The 27,786-nt window shown below is 46.9% G+C and overlaps 1 protein-coding gene across 1 annotated transcript in view; it reads right to left on the minus strand.

Annotated features, from left to right (window-relative positions):
• Nucleotides 1-940: 940 nt before the first annotated feature.
• LOC149370054 (uncharacterized) overlaps nucleotides 941-27,786 on the minus strand; it is a 115,426-nt gene continuing 88,580 nt past the window's right edge. Inside the window, exon 5 of the mRNA XM_089559775.1 lies at nucleotides 941-27,746. Within this exon, the coding sequence (XP_089415901.1) occupies nucleotides 27,621-27,746 (126 nt within the window). The 3' untranslated portion in view covers nucleotides 941-27,620. The remainder of the gene's footprint in view (nucleotides 27,747-27,786) is intronic.

Consider the following 27,786-nt stretch of genomic DNA (forward strand, 5'->3'; position numbering starts at 1 on the left):
AAACATCTACATCAATGCATACCTTACCTACCACCTTTTCATTACCCACTTAATATTGGAGCTGAACATACTGCGACTACTTTTGCCAACGCTTTTACTATACAACCCGATATTAATTGGTTTTAGCCATCTTTTTGGAGGCCTGTGCACCGCATACCCCCTTTTTTTGTGGGCTTTGTGATGTCGCTCAGGTCAGGTACATATACTCCTGATTAATTCACATTTCAGAAGGCGTTTTATATGTGCCAGCATAAGCTGTCCCTGAATAAGTTGGGTTTGGTGTTAACCCTGACATGCTCAAAGGCAACGCAGTGGTCCAGCTCCTCAGAATGCTCTACGATTGCATTCATTATCAGTCTTAGTTACGAAAATTCTTCCTATGCTGATGTAGCTGGTAGGAGAGTCAGCACAGGGGTTTTTTTGTAGACGATGCCAGATGATTGTTCAGTGCACGGTCTTTTGGTTGAGGCATGAAACACCTAAGGATTGGCAATATGCGATAAACATGTATTTCTTGCTTGAGAAACAGGCGGGCCAGAATTTTACTTGTATCTTTGACATATAGGCTGGTGATTTGGGCTGTTTTAATAGCGTGGATGCTCTCCTGTTTTTTATACACAACGTGGTTACAACGCGGTTTGACTTCACTTGCATCAGTATAGTATACATCTAGTAGCAATAGTTCTGATGTGTACTCAGAAACTGTATTTACTTACCAAATCTTACGCTCTGTGCAGGCTCACAAGATGGTGGATGAAAGAGAGCGCAGTGCAACCATGATCGTCAAATAAATCATCAAATGCTACCCTGCAGGCGAACGACAAAAGCCTGGCAGTTGAAGCAGGTTGCGAGGACACTGCCATCGTGGAAAAAGTGAGTTCCCTACTTTTCATGACAGTGTTGGTATGAATGTATTTCGCCAAGAAGAGCACGAAGACAGTGAGCCAGGAAACACACAATTTATTGTGCCCCTTTGCACAACTCACAAGGCACTGACAAAATATTTTCACATCCCATTGCTCGCTGCAGTCAGCTTGTTGATCTGTCACTAGAAGACAAAAATACAGTGGTGTTCCACTATCTTGTCTAACAGTGTTTCTGCTTCAGCAATCCAAAATGACCCTGTGCTAAATTAACATATGCTCCAGTATTATTTCTGCTGTGTCCATTAGTGATGTGAACAATATGATGAGCTATGATACAGTACATCCCCTAAAGATTTGCTGGTTTTCACGAGAGAACAGAGGTGTCCCATGGAACAAGCTACTAAGCATAATAAGGACGGAAAAGTGGGAGAGTTGGTGGGGATTCATACTTTCAACTGCGCAAAAAAACACGGACACAAGGTAGAAGGCACGACACGAGCGCAGACTATCAATTAAATTTTTATTTCAGGAATCAGGTGCTTATCCCCATCAACTCGCCCAGTTTTCCGTCCTTATTAACTACATTTCTTGTTCTTTGGGCTCTTTTCCGTGTGCACCATTCTCTTAATAACCCAGCGGTGTTGACAAGCTTGATAGCTGTGTGCGTATGCCGAGCAAGGACGGCATCTTGGTATGCGAAGATCAGTGTCTGCCCTGCGGACCTTCAAGCTTTGTGCGGATGGCTTCAGCCGTCTCCCGGACACTCCAGACGTTTCTGCCGCATTCTCGTGTCGGAGTGGCGGAGGCAGGCAAGGTTTTACAAGCTTTGCCTGCATGTTCACTGCGGCCTTTTGGGTGAGAATCGACGTCAACGCCAGGTCTTGGATGAGTGGTGCAAGACAGCTGAAAGCCTCACCGAGTTCCTGTGGAATACCATTCGCCCCACGCTGCCCGCCAAGAAGAAAGTGTCAGCGACCACGGGAAGGGTCACAGTTCTAGACAACAGAGCGATTGATGACAGACATGAACGGACACTGGAACTGGGACCTAAGTTCTGCCTTGAACCTGCCATGATGTCGCTAGAGAGATTAGCGCTGTCGCGTTCGGTGCCCAAGGTTGTGCCAGAGGAAGACAAGGCAAGATGCCTGAAGGAATGCTGGCTTGTGTGATAGACCAAGGAAGGGACAAGAAGACGCCTACCACGATGAAAAGGTTGGTGGACTATTTAGTAGCTCAGGGACTGCGCCCTGTCTTGTCAGATAAAGAAGGGTTCTTCGTTCTTGCGCCAGAAGTGATTTTCGGCAAAAAAGCGGGAGAAGCACTGAAGAAAAACTTCAAAGAGGTGACTCTGAAGCCAGCTGCTATCAAAAAAACAAGCCATAGTTTTGCTGCAGGGAATGAACCTTGACGGTTTGGCTGCTGCTGTCAACAACAGTAGAGGTAATGTTCTGGATCTGTTCTTAACGGCAAAAACGCATAAGCCGACCGTTCCATTTAGGGCTATTGTGTCAGAGCAGAACACTTGGCAGCATGTCTTTTCAGGGTTCCTACAGCGACAGTTGGGTTCACTTACGCTTTCGGACCTTTTCTTGGTGAAGAATTCTGCAAGTGTTGTCAAGTTCCTTTCCGAGCTGGAAGAAAAAAAGTACTTTGCCTTCAGCATAGACGTAGAGGACTTATTTTACTCTCTACCCCACGCTCAGCTCATGAAGAAAGTGAAAGACTGCATTGTCTTGGACAACGACGAGGTGCCTTTTGTGGCCAAATGTGGCATATCGGTGGAAAGTTTCCTTGAGCTGCTTTCTTTTTACCTAGATTCTACTTTCGTTGGGTGGGGTGGGAAAGTCTTTGTCCAGAGGTCGGGAGTGTGCATAGGCTCTAGAATTGCGCCCATTTTGAGTGACATTTTCTTAAGTAGAATGGATCAGGAACTGGCGGAAGATCTTGTTGATCTTGCAGGAAAGATTTTCCGTTATGTGGATGATTTTTTTGGTTTTCCCGCTGTCGAGTTCTCCTAGGGTGGTTCCGGACGTCATCAAAATTTTCAGAGAAAGGGGCGACGGCTTGAAGTTCACCTTTGAACTACCAAGACTGGGTACTCTTCAGTTCCTAGACCTGAGTATCGAGTGCCTTGAAAAAGGAGTATGTTGGAAGTACCACCCTCGGACCACAAAACCACTCCTGAACTATGGTTCTGGGCACTCCAAACTGATTAAGGCTGGCATAGTGACCTCCTGTCTGAAAGTTTCCCTAGAAAAATCCTGTGAGCATAGGGCTCAGGCCAGCTTCCAAGTACAAATAAGGAGGTTGAAGGAAGCCGGTTATCCTGAGCTTGTTCTCGGCCAGATCACTGAAAGGATCTTAGCCGAGACAGGGAGGGCGGGTGGTCAAAAAGAGAGAAAAAAAAGAGAACAGAAAAGGACGAATTGTAGGGATTCCATACGTTTACGGAATTTCGCACAGGATAAAAAAAGTGGGGGCTAGATACGGAGCAACTGTCATTTTCACCGCAAGGAATAAGCTGGCGGGGGTCTGTAGCGCTGTACACAACAAGCTTGAGCCAGAGGGCCACAGAGGAAAAGGTGGATGCACGGTAGAGCAAAGGAAGGAAAACAGATTCACGGATTGTGACACGGGGGGTGGTTTATGAAGTCCCCCTAAAGTGTGGTAGGTCATACATCGGCCAGACGGGCCGATGCATTAATGAGCGGATGGCGGAGCACCGTAGGTCTTTGAAGGGCGCGGTCTCCTCTAACCTTGCATTGCACTGCAGGAATTGCCAGGGATGCTTTCCACATCTGAATAAGAGCACAATCTTATTCAGACACCGAGACCAGATATGCAGGGAGATAGTGGAAGCATATCTCATCAAGAAAAAAGGAGATACATGCGTGGCTTCGCCTTCCGTTGGCCTGCTGGATGAGGAGATATCTTTTCAACGCAATTATCTCTGCACGAGTAGGAAGTACGGAATGTTGGCCTGACCAGATGCCACCTGTTGGTTTCTCATTGTTTTTTTTTTTCTTTTGGGGGGGGGGGGGGGTTGTTGTGTTGAAGTAATTGACAGTGCACGTGCCAAAGTTCGTGATTGTGTTGTGTTTGTTTCTATGCGTCTGTACCCTGGGTTTTTTGAGCGCTTATAAGCACCTGATTCCTGAAATTAAAATTTAGTTGATAGTCTGCGCTCGTGTTGTGCCTTCTACCTTGTGTCCGTGTTTTTTTTGCGCAGTTGAAAGTATGAATCTACTAAGCATGTTGTTTTTGCACCAGCAGAAGAAGAACCTGCTGAAGCTGCAGACGTGGGGAACAACGAGCCACCGCCATCGAGATGTGGGAACACATCTCATTTGTCCTATGCAGGAACACCACTGCATGGTGTTCCCGAATCGGGCCCACCACTAGATTCTGGTTCAGGCAACAGGCAGACAGCTGGAAGAAAATCCAGCCGGGATACTTCAATAGATCACCTCATCAGCGAACAGAGGCAATTGAGACTGGCTTTTGAAAAGTCTAAAGAAAAAGAGAGTATTTCTTCACGCTGTTTGTTGTATCAGCCGGGTATAGCCTGCCGGGAACCTGTGTTTCTGTTGCTGAAGGCATACTGAAGAAGAAGCGCCAGGAAGAGCAACTACCGTCCGTGCCTTCAGAAAGAAAGAAAGGCAAAATTGCCCTCATCCCCTAATTCATTGCCTGTCCCACAATCTCAAGAAAATTGGGACGAAAGTGAATGTTCACGTGGTTTTTTCAGCCCCTGAAAAACTAAGCGTGCTATCCAAAAAAACTTCACCCGCCGATAAATGTCCCCAAAAGATGCAGTGCACCATAATTCATAGAAAAAAGTTCTTAAAATGTACTGAAGGCATCGTTTATGACATCCCACTCTCCTGTGGCAAGCAGTATGTTGGTCAGTCTGGTCGTTGCTTGAATGATAGGCTTCGTCAACACAAAAAGAACTTGAAAACATTTGCTGGCAGTAATCTGGCTTTGCACTGTAAGGAGTGTGGTTGTGTGCCATTTTTGAATAAGTGCTCGATCGTGGCCGGACACCGGGATCAGTTACCTCGTGAAATTATTGAAGCAGCACGTATCACTGCCTTGGATAATAAATGTGTCAGCAAGCCATCTATCTCCCTGTCCAAAAGAGAACTGGACTTCTTAACTCTTTCGCTACCGCGGAAAAATGCACGATTTGGAGTGTACTGAAAGAAAAATTTTTTTCCCAAGAACTAATACACTCAGCGCATATTGCAATGCATGAAATTGTAGCTTATTAGTTACGCTTCTGAATGAAACAAACAAAAGAATGTTGTGTGCAAAAGTAAATGAACATTTATTTGTAAAATTTGCTAAAAACACAAAAAAAGTAAATAGCAAAAACAAAAATTACCGGCTGCACTAAGCCCGAACTTGATTAGAGGAAAACTGGAATATACAAACTGTTGCACATGTTTATAGCTATCATTATTCACAGTTTCAGCTATGAGAAAAATTTACTGCACTTTCCATGGCTTGTCAAGTCAGGGGTCATGACTGTGGTGCCACTGTGAAGAGCAATCAAGGGTGAAGATGTGAAGCAGAGGTAGACTGACAAGTGCTTCACATAAGGTTTTATCTTTGTTCCTCCCTTGTTCTCTGATAGCCGAGCTTGCAGTTTCTTGTTTTTCCATTATTTTCGGTTGGTGTTGAATGGATTCTATGAGAGGATTGGGGGCGTGGACTTTTCCCTCATCATACCCGAAGATTTCTTGAATGAGCTGCTCCCTGAAAGCCAGCTGATAAAATTTGGCATTTGAGGCAAGCTCTAAAACATCAGGATCGATGAAATAAGTTTTATCGATGTGGTTCAAAAGGCAGGACACTTTCCAAGTGTTGCCAAGAGAAGCTGCCGCCACTGAATCATCTGGGTCCGTTACGTGCAAAAAAAAAAGCAACAGAAAAAGCAAAAAACCAATTTTGAGAAATTATTTTTGATGGCAGAGGGCCAGAATAGATTATTCTGGTATTTCAGTAGAGATAAAGTCGTGCCAGGTCAACAATTACAATGTATATGATGATTCCAATGAACATCAGAATCTCCAACAGATTCACGTCTTCTCATGAGCCGTCACGCCGAATTTGCTGAAAATCTTCATCCATGCATACTTATTAGTGTTTCTGCACACGGTCTTCATCATTTCCGCCGTGAAGAGCATCAAAAAAAAGTCGAGAAGTCGAGCAAATCTCCGAGCGCCGCTCCGCAGCGATGTGCCGATATGGACACCTAGCTGTCGTCTTGGTTGAAAAACGCGACGCGACCTTGAGCATTTGGCAAACTGTCTTCGCTATACGTTGTCAAGACCCTGAAGCACAAAAATAAACCACTGTCATCAATTACAAACCGTATGCATCGCAGAAAACACACAGCGAACGAAAACAGAACTTACATGCAAGTACGCGCTGATGTTCCAGGCTCCCGAGGCGAAGTCTTGCTGTCGAAACCGAAATCCCACGTTTGTACATTGTTGCCCGACTAATAACCGCTGCATTTGTTGCAAAAAACGAAACCGAAACCGGCCCACGAGCTCGATGTCAGCTTTCGCTTTCGAGGAGCGCGCGGCGACGCGGACGCCATTTTCTCCAGCTGACGCTGCCGCGGCCGTTCAAGGTTTTATTTTTCACGGCACCCCCTCATGTCAAAACACTAAAACCAAGGCTGCAATCGAAAGAGCAGTTGTTGAGCTCGCTAACTAGATGGCGGAGCACGTCCACGACGCTCCAAAATGAGCTTTTTTGCGCGGGCGATTTGAATCGATCATATGCGAACGATGGCCTATGGCGCGGTAGCGAAAGAGTTAAATAATCGCTGAGTGGTTTGTCCGTTGTTCCTGTTTCACCTGATTTTCATTCTTTTTTCCGTGCGCATGTGCCTGTTTGCCTCACGGTTCACGTTTGTCTTGGTCGCCTAGGTTTCTGTCAGTCGGAAATTAGTGCCTGTGTAGTGTGCGTCTTTCTCTGTCCCTTGTCCCGTTTTGCGCTACCTCACATACCATGAATCAACAGTTACCGACTTGCCCAAGTTTCTACCCTTGTCAACTGTGCCTTTAATGTTTTCAAGCCTCACTGCCTTTCTTAGCGAGTAAAACTCCAACCCACTGGCCACACTTCAACTAAACAGCTGCGTAGCAAGCATTATGGGCATATGTGAGCTTGTGGCAAAAATGCAAGTGTCCAAGCTGCTTTTTGTCTCCAACAAACAGCTTATCATAGTGAGCCCACTGGACAAGGCCACCATGAAAATTTAAAACCTTCTGGGCATGCAGACGATTCCGCACACACTTCATAAGAAGCGGAATTTTTGCACCTGGAAGTGACGCACGCTTGGCTGTTCTTTTTCGCCAGGACAAGAAGCTGTCTCTCGGCTGGCCACTTCCACCTTTTGAATGTTTTAGACAGATAGGGAGGGCAACCAGGAAACCTCGTGGGCACAGCATCATTTGCCAGTAATGCGTGACAAGGCGTGCTGACCAGGATGTGTCCGTTGTGCTCTGCTGTCCATGTCTTGGAACGAGGTGAGGCTCGAAATGCCGCTCACATACGCAGTCCGTCGCCCGCAGCAGGTGGCCCTTCCTTTTGGAATGGCACGTCGCCTCACATTGTAGGGCAGGTTTTCCCCATCACCACGCAAAGAACGTGCGCCTGACGACTGCGCAAAAGAAAAACTTGACACAGAACCAAGCGCAGCGATCACAGACTTACTCCAAATGTTAACCAGGATGCTAGTTAGCACGCCTTTGGCATATTCAAATCTACTACACTGCTTACAAAGCTGTGCCAAAAAAAGCTCTCGAACTCAGAAAACCTCATTTTTTAATTTGTGCGAAACCTTAGGTGAAACACCTTGTATATATGGATGCCACCATGGAGGCCTGGATGTGGTTCCCTTTCTTGGCTGACTTTTGCAGAGAACTGCCTGGCCTCTCCCATGCCAGTCATCAGCTGTGCGATGATTATCAGGCCAAGCATCATTACATGGAACTAGCAGGGGCACCACAGCACGTAGGAGAGTGCATTTGGCGCCTGCGCTTAGCACTGCCAAATGGGCACCCGACACTGGAGTCGCCCACTCTGAACTCGTTGTCGAGTTCGTCTGCTTCGTCTCCAAACAAAATGGGTAACTGCCGTTGCGCCGCGTGCCTAGAGCACAAAAGGCATGCAATAATTATATGTTACACAACCAGTGGGCCAATGTTCATTTCGGTTATAACACAGTGCTCAAACAGCTCGTTTCAAGGTTTGCTTTTAAGAATTTCTGCTGGCAGCACTGCCGCTACTGGTGCCAGCGCACCTGCTGCACTGTCCAGTTGAAGCAGTGTCGTGTGCTATAGCGGCATGGTAGCAGACGGCAGTATGTGCGACTTGTAGCAAAAGTTTGTCTGCGATGCCAATACACACTGTGCCCGTAAAACGTTTCACCTTGAAGAAAACATGAGTAATTTTTGTGTAACAAAAGTTTTACACATATCCATGCTGGTAGCGGGATGACATTACATATGCTGCAGTCTGCAGCAGCCATCTGCTCCGAATCGCTAGTTGGTGCAGATGTGCGTGATGCAGGACAGGTTCTAGTAAATGTCGACGCTTTCTTGTGTCGGTGGCACTGACATGTTGAGAGTGCCGAGCAACGAATGGGTAAGTATAATCGAGCTCTGCATGAAGGAGTATTCGCAAAGACAAATTGCGGAAATGGTGGGATGGTCAATGCACACCGTAAACTGAATTATACAAGCATATAAAGAAGATGGACGACCAGCGATGCTCCTCATGCTCGTTGCCCTGAGGTAACCGGAAGCTCCGAAGACAAGGTGATTCTCGCTGCTGCACAGTTAAAACCCTTTGGCACTGCCAAAGTAATTGGCGATCTTGCCGCGGTGTCCGCCAACATATCAAGACTGAAACGGTGGCTTGCGGAAGGCGGTCTCCACAGCCGCATGGCGTCGAAAAACCCCTTCTGTCTACCAGAAACAAAACTGCGCATGTTGTTCACTAGTGAACATGCATCTTGGGGCGTAGACCAGTGGAAAGAAGTCATGTTCAGCGAAAAATCAACTTTTAACACTGTATGGGATGTCAAAAGCCACATCTGGGGTCCAGACTGCACAAGGTATGACCCCCACCATGTGCACCCCACCATGTGCAAGAGGTTGCTTTGAGTGGGCACCATCAATGTGTGGGGCGCTATTTCCACACATTGATTTGGCATATTGTGCAGGATAGATGGTAACCTTGCAACAGAGAAGTACTGCAAAATTCTATGTGCCCTTGACGGGTCATTCCCGGACCGCGAAATTATTTTTCAGCGGGACCTCACCCTATTTCACACAGCCAAGAAAGTGAACAAACCTCTCAACGATCGCAGGGTTCGAATTAGCAACCGAAAGGAGCCAATATGAACATTATCGAGCACGTGTGGGGAAAAATAAAGTTGAACCTTACAAAGAGCAACCTGCAGCGTCTGTCGGCTGAAGGGCTCTGGCAGGCCATGGAAAGGGAGTGGGACCGTATGAAGAGTGAGACCAACTTTGTTGAAGCTTTGTACCGATCACTGCCATCAAGAATGCAGCACTTCATAGCCCTTCAGGGAGCCATGAGCCGCTACTGAGCCCCAGGCCGGCGTGCAAAGATACACTAACCAATTAACTGGAATTCGGCATCACCTACAGCTCCGGACTATCAGTGCTGTTTCCGTTTCCTTCACTGTTTTGTCATTTTTAATGTTATCGACTGCATTGGATAATCTGCGCATTGCAGCGCTTTAACAATGATGACTATGAGAGTGGTGGTGGGTTTTTAGTGGTGCAAGGGTACACCAAACAGCGCCAAGCACTAGGTGATTGGTCATGGCGAATCAGTCGGCACATATGCCATTACTGACATTTTCTGAAACTGCGATAGAGCAAATGCAGGTCTGTAGAGCCTGAATGTAAAAATATACGCACGATTCGTTGTTCTTCGGAGGGCAAGTATTTCCGACAAAATAACCCAAAAAGTGAAGCAGTTTAGTGTCAAAGAGAGTGGTCAAGAATTGTTGTAATAAAGACCAGGTCAGGCAGGTAAATGAAAACAAATTTTGTGGCGAGCTCAACGATTCTCACCCATATTTGCTATTAGCAAGCCAATAAATTTTTTTCGCCACCGTGGCAGGATTCCGCAGCTTGTCAAAAACTGTTTTATGTCCCTGTGCATTCCTGCATACTTTCCGGGATTTTTTGGGTGCGCCGGCTATTCTGCGCAAATAAACTAAATGAAAATTGTCGGCATCACGCAGCCCTAAACAAACATTTTTGGTTCTTAAACACTAGAAGTATCGTTTTCTACCATTCTTTTTAATCGTGAAATGCACGAACTGCACGCTTTCATGTGCTTAGCTACGTCGCTTTTGTAAACGCGGAAGTGGGCCCTTTGAGTTTGCCCAGGTGTGACGTTAATCCAGACGTTCCGAGCCTAGCAAAATCGTCACTTGCATGTATGTAACTAGCGCAAGCGCTCCATCCCGTGGCACTGCCTGCTCATTGTCGTCTTCTAAGCAGCAATAATCCGGCGGTTCTGACCCATGCAAAATCGTCTCTTGCATGTCCGATAAATAAACACAGAAAATAAATCAGTTGTCATGTGTGTGCCTCATTGAAGCATGTAAAATCAGTAAAAACAGTCTTTTGAAAAAAAAAAAAAAAGCCTGTGCTTTTGCAATGAATCAAGTGTTGTAAACATTATTTTTTTCTTGTGTGCTAACAGGCAACAATTTCTACATGTTCATGCTAAACTTTGGCTCACATGTCTGCCATTATTTCTTATTTTGCTTGTCTAACATTATGCTGTATATTGCTCCATATTTCAGTAACAGTTGAGGAAATCATAGCTTGGTGGAAGAACCTCAAGGAAACATACAGAAGAAAAATTGAAGATGAGAGAGACTTCAAAAAGAGTGGGGCAGGAGCCACAGCAAAGGCTGCCTGGCCTTATCTAAAACAAATGAAGTTCCTCAGGGACTGCATTGAAATTCAATGGTAAGCAATGACTAATATTAATGTTGAACTAAATGTGCAAGCAAGAGAAATTAACAGCCTGTATATTCTACCCAGGAGCTTTTGCAACCTGGATACACTTAGCCACGTGCAAGTGGCCAAGATTGGAGAGTATGTTCCAGGCCCCAGGCATTCCTGACACAGATGGAGCAGGGCCATCCTGTGCAGCAGTCACTACTGCACCAGAGATTCCCCCACCTAGGGGAAACAAAAGACAAAAAAGGTGGCAGGAAGTGGAGGCAGCCGACAGAGAACTTCAGGCTGTGCGAAGTGCACTTGCTGCGCACAGGCCAATGGACACCTCCAGCCATTTTCTGCTCTCCCTGCGGCCGCAAATGGAAGCAACTCCACTAAAGATGGAGCTACTGAACCTCTGCAAATTGTACACCCAGGGTGAATACCTTGCTAGCCTGGCTGTGCAATGAGTAGAGGATAGTATTTTTTGTTGCACTTGCTCTGCCACAGACTCATGTACGCTACAGCAGCATACATGTAAGCAGTGCACTGCCGCGAATCTTTGTAGCTTCGAAAAATGAACAAACAAGCACTACCAAGGTTTGCGGCACTATCATCTTCATTGGCGTAGCCAAGCTGATGCCATGATGCCTCACATGATACCTCCCTACCTCAGAACATGATGCCTCACTACAAAGCTGTTACCCCTCCTGATGACACTTCCATCAAAATGAACAGACTGTACCGACAAGATAAGTAATGAAAGTTTTGTGAAGGTTGAGAACTTTGCTCTTTCTGCAGCCACCCACAAGCCTGTTTTGATTGGAAGAAAGTATTAAACATTGAGGATCTTTATACTTACCATTGTTTTTCTTCACTGCTTAACATCCATCTTTAGCGCTCCATATTTAGCTCTGGCCACTTTCAGAAATTGCAGCAAAATGTGTGCCCCTCCCCATGGACAAGAAATTTGCTGTGCTGCCTATGCTTCACCTCAGTTGAGAAGCTTTTGTAATTTACCTTGTGCACTATGTTTGTTTGATTATGTTTGTTGCTTAAAAGTAACTTCAGTTAACATGCAGTGAGCTTTTCTGTGGACCGGCTGAGGTGGTCGACCAGTGCATTGCATGGAAATCGTTTTGTTGGGTAAAGGCTATGCTATAGTAGTATTTCCAGACAAAGACCATATATGGCAATCATACATAAAGCATGGCAGCAACGTGATATTTTGGCCACCAGAAAAGAATTCAAACCAACTGCGACGCCTGGTACCCGAGGGAGAAAACTGGAACTGGACGGAAGCAAAATGCGAAATCAAGAGCTGGGCGAGTAAGTACATTTTGTTTTTAAATGTCTGTTGGTTATGAAGCTGTTGTTTATTTCAGGAACTTACGAGAAGGCTTCAGAAAAGCTTCGTTACTGACCCCCGAATTCATAATCTAACCCTTGAAGCCACGGCTTGACTTGCACAGGTATGTCTGGACACCGCTCTTGGCTTTACACGCTCAACACGGCTTCCGCGTTTCATAGACCCCCTCGTTGACTTCCTTTGGCAAGTCGAGCTTTGTAAGCTCCTGGGAGCGAGAGTAACGTGCAATTTTATTTTTAAGATGCGTTGTACATTCACAGAATAAACTGGAACCAAGGCAGGAGACACCGTTCGCCAGCAGCGCTAACAATCAGCCCTCAGGGCGCGTGAGCCAACTCTCACCTCTTTGTCTTCTGATGCCACCTGGGGCCACCTGGTGGCATTATTCCCCCTCCCGAAAAAAAAAACAAGGGAATACGGAAAACCAGTACGACGCCACGAGCTAACTGAAGGAAGTAGGGGAACAACAATTGAAGGGGCAAAATGACAGGGGGAAAACGGGCCTCTGCGAAAAAAACAAAAACCGAAACAACTGTGCAAGCGCTGTCAGTGCGTGAATTGTGTTGTGTCGTTGCGCTAAAAATCCTTTATTATATCTACCATACGTTTACAGCGGACCACTCCCCACCTGCAGATACAAGCGCCTATAGTGACCACTCAAAACTGCTACAAGCTGCTGCCAACGTCGAGAACATGGCTTCGGCAGAGGGTGAAGGAAATCTAGCTGCAATTGTTGATTTGCCTGCAGCTTCTCATGGACAGAGAGAGGCACGCTCAAGCGGCAACAGTGATGCAGAAGTGGCTACCAATGACCACACAAGTATGCCAAAGGGTCGGATTGCACTGCTGCAGCAAACCCTTGATCATGAAAATGACATCTGGTTCAGGCTACCGTGAGAACAGTCTGCGGTCCGAATCAGAATCGTGGAGGCTGATCATAATGATCAGCTGAAGAAGAGGAAAGAAGAGCACGAAGTGCACATGAAAATATTGATCTTAAAGGCACAGGCGGAGGAGCCGAATTTAAAGAATCTGCAGCTCGAGATGAAGAGCCTGGAGAAGAAGAAAGAATCACCATAATTTATGCATCTTCAGAGCACTGAGTTTCGTCTCATTTTTTTTTCACAGTACCCAGAGTGAGAGAAGCTCTTCTCGAATAATAACTCTTGAGCCCACACAGCCATAACAGAGAATTGCAGACCAACAGCTAGTAATCACAATGGCTGCCTTGCCCCTCTTCTTGGACTGGGTCTTGGGCAAATTGATGGTGCTGCTTATTCCTTAAGAATTCCTTTTGCAATGTTTTACTTGTTTCTTGCATTTCGCAAGTAGCCATTAAAAATGCTGTTAGAAAATATTGATATTCGCCAAAAATTGCAGACTGAAACTACACCCATTTGGCTTTTAAAGAAAGGTATAGGGCCCCTTCTAGTGCTACACAATAGTCTAGCTGCTGCCTGAACATGGTTTTCATAATAAGCACCTATTCAGTTCAAGATGTACGGCAGCATCCACTGAGTTGCTCTGGTATGTGAGCCGCATCAATTACAAAATAACAAAATAAATGATTTCCTTCCGCTGCAACCACTGTGGCACATGTCCTTTATTTTTCGTGCCTGTAGGAGACCCATTACGTGTTACTGCAAGGAGTGTTTGTAGGTCTTCAGAATGACATTATGAAGTGTGCCGTGACAAAATGCATTTAAAATTTCAGATGCATCTACGAGCTCTGGAAAGGCATCTTCTTCTCCATTCTTATATGAAGATCCACCAGTGCTAGGTATGTGATACTGACTTGTTTTGCTAGGCACTTTTTATAGCATTTTTGTGCCATCTATAAGAGCTGGGGCCAAAGTGGTGTGTTGCCTCTGCCGAGGGGCCTTAAAAATCCAAATGCTCGGCACCAGCTCAACCACCACGGACCGTATTACAGAACTGCCACAAATTCTGTTAAAAGTTATTGACAGTGACGTCAAAATGACGAATCGATGTGACATCGTCGCAACGAGGAATCAGCCCATTACAGCAAAGCGGCGCCCCGGAAGCATTTGTCTGCACGAGGGACCGTCTGCTAATTTTTTGCTAAAAATAATTATTTTATTTTGCCAAAACATTATGTTTAAAGTTTAAAAATATTAAGAAAAACAAGAAGCGTACAAAATTAGGCTATTAAATTTGCTAGTAGGTAACTTTTGCTGCTGCGGGGGTGTGCTGACGGCGGTGTGTGTGGCTCCTTGGATACAGCGCGAAGTTCGAAAGCAATAGGGGAAGCTCGTAAGTAACGTGTGAGGGTCATCAAGTCCAGGCGCCGTGCTGGCATCTGCGACAAGTTCACCATCATCTGCGACGAAAATCCAGGCTTCAGGGTTGATCAACAAAGTGTATGTAGGCCTAAGCGCCTCCATCGTCATTTCACGGCGAGAAGGCAACGTTTAAGGAAGCAACCACCTTCCCCCCCCCCCCCCCTACCGAGCGTCCGACCAGTTCCTCCCTCGCCCGGTTCTCCCCTGCAGAAATTCCCGGAACGTCATGGCGAAGGGAGTGAAGAGGCGACAACAAACAGACGAAGACCAGGTGCAGTGTGACAAGTGTGGGAGGTGGGCTTACCTGGAAGAGACTGGGTTTCAAGACCTGAAAATGGTTATGGTGAGCCCCTTCGTTTGCAAACAATGCATCATGATAGAGGGGTTGCACAAAGAGGTACTGGATGAGAACGCAGAGATGGAGGCGCTGAAGTGCGTCATCTTGCAGATGGAGCAACTCCAACAGCAGGGCCAACTCCTAGTACCTCCAGGCAAACCTCTACACGGGGACAATGCCTCCGGCTCGCTGCACATCGAGAACTCAGAATCACCCACGGCAGATAGGGAGGTTCAAGAGGAGCCGGAGTGGCACTCGCGGCTCGGCCTTTTTTAGGGTTGAGACGGGAGCCTCGGAGTGGACGACCCAACCGACTGCATCCGAAAACACCGGCCCTGAATAGCGGTCGGCCGGCCCCAGGAAAAGAGACACCCCGTGGACAAGCGGAACTGGCCGGAAGGAAACCGAACACAGCCGACGCGGTCGGGGCAGCGGAACCAGCCCCAGCAGATCAAGAAGCGTGGGCGAGCTCCGGAACAAGGACAGGCCTCACGCAGGCGCCATGGGCCCAACCGATGTACTGAGAGAAGCTGCCCCCCGGGACACAGCTGCCACCGGCGGCGACCCCATGGCATCTGGGCATGATGCGGAGCAATGTGATGACATCGCACGGTGGCCCAACCCCTCTCCAGGCGACGCCGCACTTCCCACGATTCCAGGATGGTTGGCGACCTCGTCCGACACCACATCTTGCAGCAGTGGCCGTGGCAAGCGCAGTAAGGGGCCCGCAACCTTGTCCGACATTTCATGAGCTACCAGTGGCCCCAACAGGCGCAATAGGCAGGCGCCGTCCTCGTAACCGCAAACGAAAACAACGCCTAAGGATGGGTTTTTTAAACCTACATGGAGCTCGCCGCGCGCAGAGATGGGCAGAGCTGTACCGTGCGCTGGATGCGGAAAAAATTTCTGTGTACACTGTTGCGGAAACGCACCTGCGGGACCTGGAAGAGCCCCCCGTCCACCCTGAATGGTGCTGGGTGGGCAGCAATAGGGTGGAGCACGGTTGCAAAGGTGGGGGCTTGGGGATATTGTGGCGCCAGGAGTTGCGGTGGCAGACGTCACAGTCTAAGTGATATGTTGGGGATGTCTGTGGCAGTGTGTTTTGTACCTTTGTGTACACAAACCACAAGAATGCTCAAATGCCCAGCTATTGAGTTGAGTGTGCCAAGACTCAGCTAGATGGGCGAAGGACAGAGAGATGATCGTGGTCGGAGACTTCAATGGACACCTCAACCAGCTCGATGGTCATACTGATACCAATGGGCAACTGCTGCTGCAACTCGCAGAGGATCTGCACCTGACGATTATGAACTTAGACTCTGTAAGGGTCAGGTCACCTGGTGCGCCCGTGGCAGTGCAACGTCCATCGATTATGCTCTGGTGTCCCCTCGCCTCAGTGCCATTCTGCAGGCGATGGACATCGATGAGGACGGGATGCATAGCCTTGGCAGTGACCACAACAGAATGAGGCTCGACTTCAGCAGCTCCTGCGGTGGTGTCATTCGCCTCATTCGTCAAGGGAAAGGTGGCTTGTTCCTGCTGAGCAAGGACTTCGAGAGGGTGGCAGAAGAGTTTGAGAACAGCCCTAAACGACGGGCGGCCTCATCGTACGAGGAGTTCGTGTCAGCCTTGCGCACCATCAAGCGTCACTACATGGTAAGGGGCAGAGGATAGACGCGGACCCCGGACAATCCGTGGTGGGATGCTCAGGTGGAAAAAGTATGGCCCGCACGCTGCGAGGCCAATCGCGAACACCGCAGGGCCCGTAAAACTGCTGACGCGGAGACATGTATGGTTGTGTGGCAGCAGTACCTCTCCCTAAAACATGAGGTACAGAGGATGGTGCAAAGTAAGCTAGCGGAACACAACCTCAAGCTCATGAAGGCCATTAAAGAGGATGGACAGTCTGCTGCCCAAAAGTTCTGGCGATATGTAGGCTCGCTGGACAGAAACTCAGCAGCCACTTACACTCAAGGATATGGCAACGGGTCTGCCAGTCACCAGGGTCAGCAAGTACCTCACCCAGCATTTCACACAGCTGTACGGAACCCTAGAGAAAGAGGATCCCGTCTCTACGGCCCTCGACCTCGCAGTCCCACCGCATGGTGAAACAGACCCGGACAGAGCAGGACCAAGATGGACCTTCTCGACACGCACTGTCGATTGTGCCCTCGATTGGCCTGCCTGCTGGCCTGCTGAAAAGTCTTGGGCCGGAGTCCAGAGAGCAACTTGCAGACCCGTTTACAGGCATAATTAAGGGCGCCCCAATTCCGATGACTGGCACCATGGAAGAGTTATCCTGATTCACAAGCGGTAAGTCTGCGATCTTACCGTCCAATCACCATCACCAGTGTTGTATACCGGATGTTCGTGCGAGTCATGAAGGAGTGGCTAAGTGTGTAGGCCGAGACTGCCAGTATCCTCATCGAACTCCAGAACGGCTTTCGCCCTGGCTGCCGGTTGGACGATAATCTCTTCGCCCTCACCCAGTGTGCCGAAATTGCCCGGCGGGAAGGGCACTCCTTGCTGTGCTGCTTCCTCGACATCGAACAGGCCTATGACAGTGTTCCGCACGCCGCGTTGTTCAAGCGTCTGTCAGAACTGGGGATGCCGGACAGGGGGCTGCTCACCATTCGCCGCCTGTACGAAAGGAATGAAATCACAGTTTACTTTGGCGGCACGGTTTCAGCGCCCGACACAGTAGCGAAGGGTCTGCGCCAGGGATGTCCTCTCTCCCTGCTCCTGTACATTTTGTATGCTACAAGCATCGAACGAGCCCTGCTCCAAGCTCGCATTGGCTTCCGCTTGCCGCTTTCCACCAGGGGTATTGACGAGGGTTACCGTCTCCCAGGCCTTGCGTTCGCCGACGACCTGGTGCTAATGGCAGAGGAGCCAGAGGATGTGCAGTCACTGTCGGATATCTGCTCCACCGAAACCAGGCAGCTGGGCCTGTAATTCATTACATGTAGTTACAGCTTTGGTTGTCGCAACCAGCCGTAGATGTGACCATGCCACCTGCATTCAAAGAATAGTACCCTACAACACGCGTCATTTTAGATGCCACTGAAATAAGATGTGAAGTACCAACATCTTTTGAGACACAGTCACAGGTTTATTCTTTCTATAAGTCGACACACACACTTAAGGAACTGATAGGAATTGCACCCAGTGGAGCGCTGACATTTGTGTCCAAACTTTTTACGGGCTGCACATAGAATAAAGACTACGTGATCAAGAGTGGATTTCTGGAACTTCCCTTTGAAACAGCAGACTCAGTCATGGCTGACAAAGGATTCAAGATAGAAGAGCTCTTGAAAAATAAGAAAGTACAACTAAACATTCCTCCATTCTGGCAGTTCACTGCGACTGAAGTGAAGGAGACAGGAGATTGCTTCCATCAGGACACATGTGGAGAGGAAGATCAAGAAAGTCAAAGGTTACCACATATTCGACCTCCCTGTTCCTATCTCCCTGGTGCCTTTGATAAACCAAATGTGGACAGTGTGTGCCATTCTGATGAACTTTCAGCCTCCCCTTCTGTAGGGTGCCTACATGTCGCGCCCCCTCCCGGCTTAGGATGGTGACTTCCTTTGACAGAGCACATGCCGCCTCCCGCTAAGACCCATGTTGCCAGCGCGCGCATTGTCATGGTTACGGGAAGACCCCGCGCCATCTTGCTCCCCGCCGTACATTGGCGCGCATTAGCTGCTGCAGCATACACAACTGTCTCTCATTAGATCTGCCAACCTATGTGATTGCTTGCGCAGCCGCCGTCGCCGCCGTACTGCTTGTCCGCGCTGTCGCGTTGTTCATTCGCTTCTACCACACGTGTTGGATACATCGCAGACCACGTGACGCAGACGTCGCTTTGGTTTCCCTCGTGTATGCCCGCGTGCGTCGCCGCCATGAGTGGTAAGCGGAAAGCCCTTTCGCTTGAGCAAAAAGAGGCAATTCTGGAAGCAGTTTTGGAAGGTGAAAAGAAGGACGTAGCGGCTCGATTCAGCATATCTATGAGTACGCTTTCAACAATTTTGAAAGCCAAGGAATCTATCCTCAGCTCAGTGAAATGTGGAACAAGTGCCCAACGTAACCTACGATTTTTTCCACCGAACTGCACTTCGTTGATTCAGCCGCTCGACCAAAGAATTATCAACAGCGTGAAGTGTGCATGTCGTCGCCGGTTGATCGACAAGCTACTGCTCAATCTCCGCTTAAAACGCCCCACTAAGGTGGATATTTTTCAAGCCTTAGAGATATTTTCTGCATCGTGGAAGGCGACATCAAAGGAAGTTATCCAGAGCTGCTTCAGGAAAGCCGGGTTTGAGAACAGCGTGGCTGCAACAGCGAGTGCCTCCGAAGACCACAACAGCACGAAGGCCAATGAAAGGGCTCCGGTCGATGGCGAGGAAGGCGATCAAGCTGACCTTGAAGCATGGAGGTGCCTGGAGAGTGACGGGGCCGTTCCTGACGGTGTCGCTCTGGAAGACTTCCTCTACGCCGACTCTTGCGTCATTGCCACCGAGGAAGTTACCGACGACTCCATCGTGCAGGATGTGCTGGGAAGCACGCAGGAGGACCGAGGCAGCGATATCAACGCTGAAGACGACGATGCCCCGAGCAGCCGCGAAGTGCTTGACGCAATTGATGTTCTGCGGCGCCACGCGAGTTCGATTGGGCAGCAAGATGCAATGTAATCCTTGCGGGCCTATGAACGCAGTGTGAGGCCATCTCTGATTGCAAAGCAAACGCAAAAGAAAGTCACGGATTACTTTCAGAGAAAATAAAGGATGAGTGCTTACAACTGACAAGCGATTTGGTAATGTTTCTGCATGCTAGGTACGGAATTTCGATGCAACGAAATTTCATTATAACGAAGTAAAGTGCTGATTTTTATGACATCGTTATATCGAGGTTTAACTGTACTCAAAGTACGCCATTAATACAGTTCATTCATTGGATTACTGTACTGAGCTTAGATTACCTGCTGCAGTTCTGATTCGGACATAAATTTTAACTGTTGCCCAGCCGTGGTGGCCTAGGGGCTCTGGTGCTCGGCTACGGACTCGAAGGTCAGTGCATGTTAAAGAACCCCAGGTGGTAGCAATTTCTAAAGCTCTCCACTATGGCGTCTTTCATAGCCAGAGATTCTTTTGCAAGTAAAACCTTACAAGCCAACCAAATTTCAGCTGTCTCAAACTTGTGCACAATACTTACAAATAACTAGCACATTCAGTTGGCACTTAAAGATCATGACTAATATCATAGGTTATGTCATGCTCAAGCTTCATGTATATGCTTAGTGTATACATAGCTGGAACATATTTTTGTACAGGACCGGCATTCAAAACCTGGACATGTTAATGGGGACAGATGTGACGCAAGCATGGGGCAAGCTCAAAGAGACGCCTCTGTACCGTCCAAAAAAAAATCAGAGACCTCTGCCATGTGCAAGCACAGCCCAGACTATGCTTAGAGGAATCCAAGCTGCAAGAAATTCGCCAGCAGCTTATTGCTGCCGCTCCAAACAGCCCTCTTGCTCTCCACCAGAGAGGTCGTAGCCACTTCAAAGAAACTACGCTGATCAAAACATCCCTTGTGAAGACAAGCCTGGAGCCAATGCTCCTGATGCAGAACTTAGCCGACAGTACGAGTTCTCAAAAATATGAGCATTTGCTTTTCCATGCCATTACATTTAAGGGTGCAACCAAAATGACTATATACAAAGCTGACATGCAAAATCTGCCAGGCGATGAACTGGCATTCTACAAAAAATGTGTTTGTGTGATGTAGTCTCAAGCTTACGATACCTGCATCACCACAGTGAATCAAGATGATTCGAAATGGATGAGGGAACGGATGGTTCGCATCACAGGAAGCAAATGTCACACACTGTACAGATTTGTTCTGCATGAGGAGCTTGACTGGGACCCAAAAATTACCTGAATGCTGGGCTCGAACTTCAAAAGAAATGAAGCAACACGCTATGCTGAAGGTGTCGTAGCAACGCTAGGTTTAGTCATCAACTCTGGTATACCATGGCTGGGGTATAGTCCAGATGGAGTTGTTTTACGCAACAGTAAGCCAGAGCTACTGCTGGAAATAAGAAGTCCAGTGCTTGCTTGGGAAGACCCAGAGGATTGTCGACCTTATCAAGGATAAGAAAGTTCCTTACATTGTGTGCGAGAATGAAAGGTGCGGCCTACGGCCAACACACACCTACTTCTCAAGAGTACAGCTTGGGCTCTTCCATCTAGATCTTGAGGAAGCTCATTTTATTGTATACAGCAAGCTGGAGTCAGTCATCATCCCTGTGAAAAAGGATATAACATACATTGATGGCCTCATCCGACGACTTCAGTATGTCTACTTACCACATTATTTGCCCCATCTGACGAAGCGCATAAAATAAAGACTACCAGTTTGCAATCTGTTTACTGGTCTCTTCTCTATTATGTACCTTGCGTTCAAACAAATGACACTGAAAATATGCTGGGTGTAAATCACATGACCTTGCAAGAAGAAGACACTGCAAGAGAAAAGACACCTCATATTCTGTGAACTATTCTAACTCCTAAACTAGAGCCTACCTACAGCTGGTGTGGCGCCAAGGTGAAGAATAAGTTATATGAGCTGAATATATGCAAGACCACGTGCAGTATTATTTCGTGGCAGCTGTTTGAAATGTTAAAGAACAGACAGAAAATTTTAAACACAAATGAATGATCTGGTGTGCATCCTGGGCATAAAGGGCTGTACTATTCCAAATTCTCTGATTTCACTGATTCCACTTGTGAAAATCGTTGACAGAGGAGCTGTTGGCCAATGCTGACATCAGTCATCTATATGGACTGGTTGGCAGAGTCACTATCAGAACATGGGGCTAGTCCTCACCATGCCATCACATGGTGCCATAATGGACTTCAGCACTGGCACTGACCTGACAAAGACCAAAAGTACTCACATAAAAGAGTTTAATTGTTCACATTGTGCACTGGATATCTGAGCTCATTTCCATCTCATTAAAAGTAGAAAAACGAACACCAAAAAACACTGTCTTTACTGCTTTAAGACTTCGAATAAAAATCAGATCACAGAATCGATAACTACATTAAGTGAATGGCACTTGCACCACTTTGCTGCGCCATCAGTGTTTTTGTTCAGAAATACCAAGACTCCAAGGAAGCCACCAGCTCCAAGGGTCCCTTTTCAGAGCGTGGCACCATCAAAGAGGAAATGATATGCGATGGACACGTCACCTCGGACAGCACAGCATATGCCTCTGCATGTTGATGACGGGAACCTAATACCCTTGTCAAGCGGGAAAGTAAAGCGAACTTACGGACAGTGCACTTCGGGACCCCGAGTGATACTTTAGGCTATGCGGTGCTAAATGGGAAAAGAGAGCGTACTCCCAGTAAAAAAAAATGGCAAGAGGCTAAGGGCACGTTTTTTAAAGACGTGTTTTAAAAATAAAAATTGGCAGAGGCTCAGCTTGGTTAAGACTGGAAATTGCAAAAGCAACTTCATCTGTTTCTTCAGCCCGCATCCGCCGTGTCTACCGCGCTCTGCGCAGACGGTTGTTGTTGTTGCGACTGAGAGAAGGATGAAAAGGAAATTGCACGGGCCTGCCTACTGGCTCGAGCCGAGCCACCGCCTCTTCGTCTCTTTCTTCAGCGCGCCGGTGTTTCCTGGCTGCTGCATTTGGTTGGAGCTTTGCCTTATACACATCATCCGACATACCGAAGTAGCTCCACCACGGCAACTGGGAGCAACTGAGCTGCTCCCCCACCTTTATCCTCCTGGTGTGACGTCATAGCAACGCGCGCCCTCTCGCGGCAGCTGCGCAGTGCGCCGTGGCAGCTCCGCCGCGCCCGTGCTAACCGCGTGAGCTGGGGCCCTGTCTCTCAATCTGGCGTGACGTCACCACGGGTCAGCTAAAGGTGAATGGTGGAAGCGCCACGACCACGCTAATGGCTCGAAAGTGAAAGCAGTATATCTTTCGCAATAAAAAACTTCTAATAATTGATTGCTTTACGTCGTGTCGTGGATAAAAACAAACCTAACCGATTTTTTGTTGACAAAAGCGAAAATATTTTTTTGCAAGTCAAGGCCGGCCAAGACGACTTCCTAGCCTATCCAGACCAACATGGCGGCGTGCGACGAGGCAGCATGTGGTACCGCTAGAAGAGAATATGAGCAAATTCTATGCAGTTATCTGTACGCAAGAGCCCGGCGCCGACGTCAGGAAGAACAACTAGATGATGAACTTGAAGATGCCTAGTCAACTTTCAGATACTTGGAGGACCATATCATGGCCAACAATTTCACCATCGCGACCGTCCTGGCAGAGTACTATCCTTTCGCTCATCGAGAGCGGAGGCACTTTGTAGGGAATGAGACTTGGTTTGAGGACACATTACCGAACCTGAGCAAATTTCATTTCAGACAAGCGCTGCGTGCGTCGCCTTTCACTTTTCGCTATATAGTGGAATCGTGCCGCCCGGTTCTTGAGTGGCAAACCACGACAATGATGAAGCCTATCTCTGTGGAAAAACATGTCGCCGTGGGACTGTACCGCTTGCATTCAAGCGCAGAGGACAGAACTTTTGCGCACCTCTTTGGAGTAGGTCGCTCCACTATGAACATCCTACATCAGGAATTTTGTGCCGCAGTGGTGGACCTTCTTGAAGGGCAATGGCTACAAATGGTGCATCCGAAGAAAATGAGTGCCCACATGCGTGAATTCTACGCTATCACAGGCTTCCCCCCAAGCCATTGGCGCTTTGGATGGATGCCACTTTCCCGTATCGCCACCGAAGAAACATGCCACCGCTGGTAGCATGCTCCTTAGAAAGGCTGGTAGGTTCCTTTGCTTCCGGCAGACTCATTTTTGCACTTAGCGCAATTTTACGTCATTATCAAGCCATAATGAATGACGCTTTTCTTTGTGGTGAAGGGTTTATGCGGGATTGTATATATACTTATCAGATATTGTATAAGTGCTCAAGTTGCCTACTACCTAGTAGCATGCTTAATAGAGTCCAAACTTCTGTTTATGATGGAACATTAAAAGCAGTGGTAGAAGACGTCACCGTAATTACCCCCAAATTTTCCGTTCCTCGAGATTTGTGCATAAAAGTACTTGGGGTGTGTGGCTGTTGTAAAAGTGCACTCCTGGTGTGCTTTATTTTTAAATGACTGATGTCTCATTATTGCATATTTAACTGTACTCCTTCTGATGGATATCCTTTTTCTATAATTTGTAACAACCCATTGTTCATATTGTATATGTGTATTCGTATGTGCCAGTTAAATAAGTTCCGTCTGTTTAATGCTTTGAAGACCAAGTCATCCTTAATTCTAACCTTCACAACATTCACTCTTCATGAAAGTGACCAATAAACAAAGTAGCCTATCATTTCCGTATGGCCTTCCAAATCATCCGCTTGAGGAAGTTCACGAATACAAATACTTAGGTGTTACTATAACCAATAAACTTAGCTGGAACAAACATATAACCAACATATGTACGTCATCCTTTCGGAAACTTTGCTTTCTTAGGCATAGATTAAAAGGTGCCCCTTCTAGTGCAAAGCTTCTAGCCTACACATCCATCATCAGACCGAAACTTGAGCACGCATGCACCGTCTGGGACCCTTACACAAAACATAAGATTGAGGCGCTGGAAATGATCCAGCGAAAGTGTGTTAGATTCATCTTTAATAAATATTGTTCTACTGACTCTCCAACCACGATTGAAATTTCTTTTCCCACTCAAGATACCAAACTCTCCATGAGCCCAGATTTATTCCTTAAACCGATCACAACGCGACTAACACGACATCGTCGCACGGAATCACTAACACCTTACATAGCTAGAATCAATGCTTTTAAATGTTCATTTTTTCCTCACACAATAACTCAATGGAATGAACTCCCGCCTGAGGTTGTAAACAGCATCGATGCCATTAACAAAATTACTTATTGATAATTGCTGAGCTGTTTTTTTCTCCTTGTTCTTTACTATGTTCTATTACTGTAATCTGCCGAGCCTCTTTTTTTTTGTGCTTTTGCCCCTCCTGCTTGGACCCATCCTTGCAGTATTCTGTAAATAAATAAATAAATTTCATTAGCAGCAGTCATCCCAATAATATTCTTTTTTTAAACCTATTCGCATCATCATACCAGAATTTCCTGTTGGGATTCTCTGCATGCTGTCTTTGCTGCATTGTTTCCTAGTCCATCATTCCCAGTCAAATCCAGTATGCCTTGATCTGTGTGTGCATTTCTTTGTGCAATAAGTTGTTTCGACCCCGCCGGCGAGGTTCTTCTCGTAAAATGGAAGGACAGCAGCGTTGTAACAATGGGTCAAACTACGGCGGCATAGAACTTATGTCCTTTTAAAGCAGTGGTCGTCTGCAGCTCCCGAAAGGGTGAATGTTCCATAGCCGAAGCTGTTCAGCAGCTATAACAGCCGCATGGGAGGCGTAGACCTCTTAGATCAAGCTGTAAACAACTATAGAGTTGGCATTCGCGGCAAAAAGTGGTGGTGGCCTTTGTTTACGCAAATGCTAAACGTAGATGTGGTGACTGGGTGGAAAATTCATCAAGTGGTTGCAGAGCAGCCAATCGACCTCCTTGCGTTTCTAAGAAATATCACGCCTCCATCGTATATACCAGGTATAGAAACAGCCTCCATTGTAAGTGACATTGTAGTTGACAAGGGAGGCCACTCACTTTCCAAACAAATTAGAAAAGCAGCTGCGGTGCCAATATTGCCACAAAAGGTACACGTGGGCATGTGTGAAGTGCAATTTAACGCTTTGTTTGAAACAAGAATGCTTCAACAAGTTTAATGCGCCAAAGTAACAGCATGGAGCAAGTGTTTATCTTGCAATGGGAAGAACCCAGCGTACTACAAAAAGTACACCTCTGTAACTTTAAATAAATACTCAATAAATAAATACTCAAGCAATTTGCTCTCTCCACTAAGAAGACATCGTGCACCAAAAATAAAGAGAATTGGCTCAGTAGATTTTTCTTGGTCCCTAATTAGTTAAAGTATTTAAAGCTGCAGCTAAGATCGAAAGACAATGAACTAAATTTGCTCCGTAGCGAGCTAATATCCAGGCACAAAAAAAATGTACAGAAAGGGGACAGAACTCTTGCATTTGATGTTGAAAGATTTGAAGATAGTACAAAGGACATGCAGTTTTATACCGATCTTCCTAACTATTCTCGTTTTCTTACACTCTTGGAGTTCATAGATGTAGGTGAACCGGTGAAAACATCTCGCGCAGTGACAGTACCAGTGCTGGTCTCGGGACCACAGTTTGCAAACACTGGATGACGACCCAAAATAAGCATAGAAAACCAGCTTTCCCTTGTGCTAGTGAAGCTTAGGGTGGGCCTTTTTCACCGACACCTTGCCCATTTGTTCAACATTTTAGCGAGCACAGTGTCAAGTATCTTTTTCAACATGGGTCGATTACATGTATTTACAGCTTTGGTTGTCGCGAACAGCTGTAGATGAGACCATGCCACCTGCATTCAAAGAATAGTACCCTTCAACACGCGTCATTTTATATGCCACCTAAATAAGATGTGAAGTACCAACATCTTTTGTGACACAGTCACAGGTTTATTCTTTCTGTAAGTCGACAAAAACACTTAAGGGAGTGATAGGAATTGCACCCAGTGGAGCGCAGACATTTGTGTCCAAACTTTTTACGGGCTGCACGTAGGATAAAGACTGCGTGATCAAGAGTGGATTTCTGGAACTTCCCTTAGAAACAGCAGACTCAGTCATGGCTGACAAAGGCTTCAAAATAGAAGAGCTCTGGAAAAATAAGAAAGTACAACTGAACATTCCTCCATTCTTATTGAGAGGACAGTTCACTGCGAATGAAGTAAAGGAGACACAGGAGATACTAAGGTCAAAACGTAAAACACAGATATAGCCTTGTCACTAGGCCATCTATAGTGTGTTTATACTTTGTATAGCATCCTTTTTTCTTTATAATTCACCCGACACCAGTGCGAAAGGGCGCGTCTTGAATCGACCAAATATCCTGTAGCAGACTGCATTCTGTGCTGTCTCATTCGCTCTATGTCACCTGGCACAGAAGCTAAAATGGCAAAATTCAGGATGATTAGTAATTCTAGTTGCATCAATGGTACCTCAGCTGCTAACACAACCTGCTGTTGAGTACAATTTTGCACGACTGAATCATCGCCCGTAGTATAGCATGCTTTCTGACATTGTTAAATATGCACTGGCGGTGAGAAATCTAAAGCCCCCCAGTACAGCTTTGGGATCTTAAAACCGAACTGATATTACTACTCCTGAAGTTTATTAGGAAGTGTCTTATGCAGGTAGTAGGTTGCTCTTTTGTAAATGCAGAATTTCTGCAGTTCTTGAGTGTAGTGTTACCCTATTGACTGAATTTTTTATTTTCAGCCATCCCGAAACACCGGAAGCCTCCAAAGAAGCGGTCTTGCTTTCGTCCGGCCACGCCAACGCAAAGCCCAGTACTTGACCCCACTGGCAGTGAACCATGTGGTAGTGCTGCTCTCGAGCCTGTCTTCACATCAACAGCTGACCAAACACAAGACTCGGCTGTGAGTGACAGCATGAGTTCCCAGGACACTGCCAGTCCACTACATTGTGCTCAGGTACCAGGGTATGACCTACCTTAAACAGTGTCGACAGCAAAGCTGTCGACACTGTTATCTATGCAGACAGTGTTGCCCATTCCTTTTTGAGAACAGATAAAGCCAGTGGGGAAGATTCCACTGATGCAAGTCGACTTCCTCTGCCCGCAGCTTCACGCATGGAGGCAGAATCCTCAAGCGCTGAAAGGTCACAGCATAGTAATGAGCAATCAAGTAAAGA

Source organism: Amblyomma mixtum, chromosome 1, assembly GCF_055824585.1.
Source record: "Amblyomma mixtum isolate Tamu chromosome 1, ASM5582458v1, whole genome shotgun sequence".
Taxonomy (NCBI): domain Eukaryota; kingdom Metazoa; phylum Arthropoda; class Arachnida; order Ixodida; family Ixodidae; genus Amblyomma; species Amblyomma mixtum.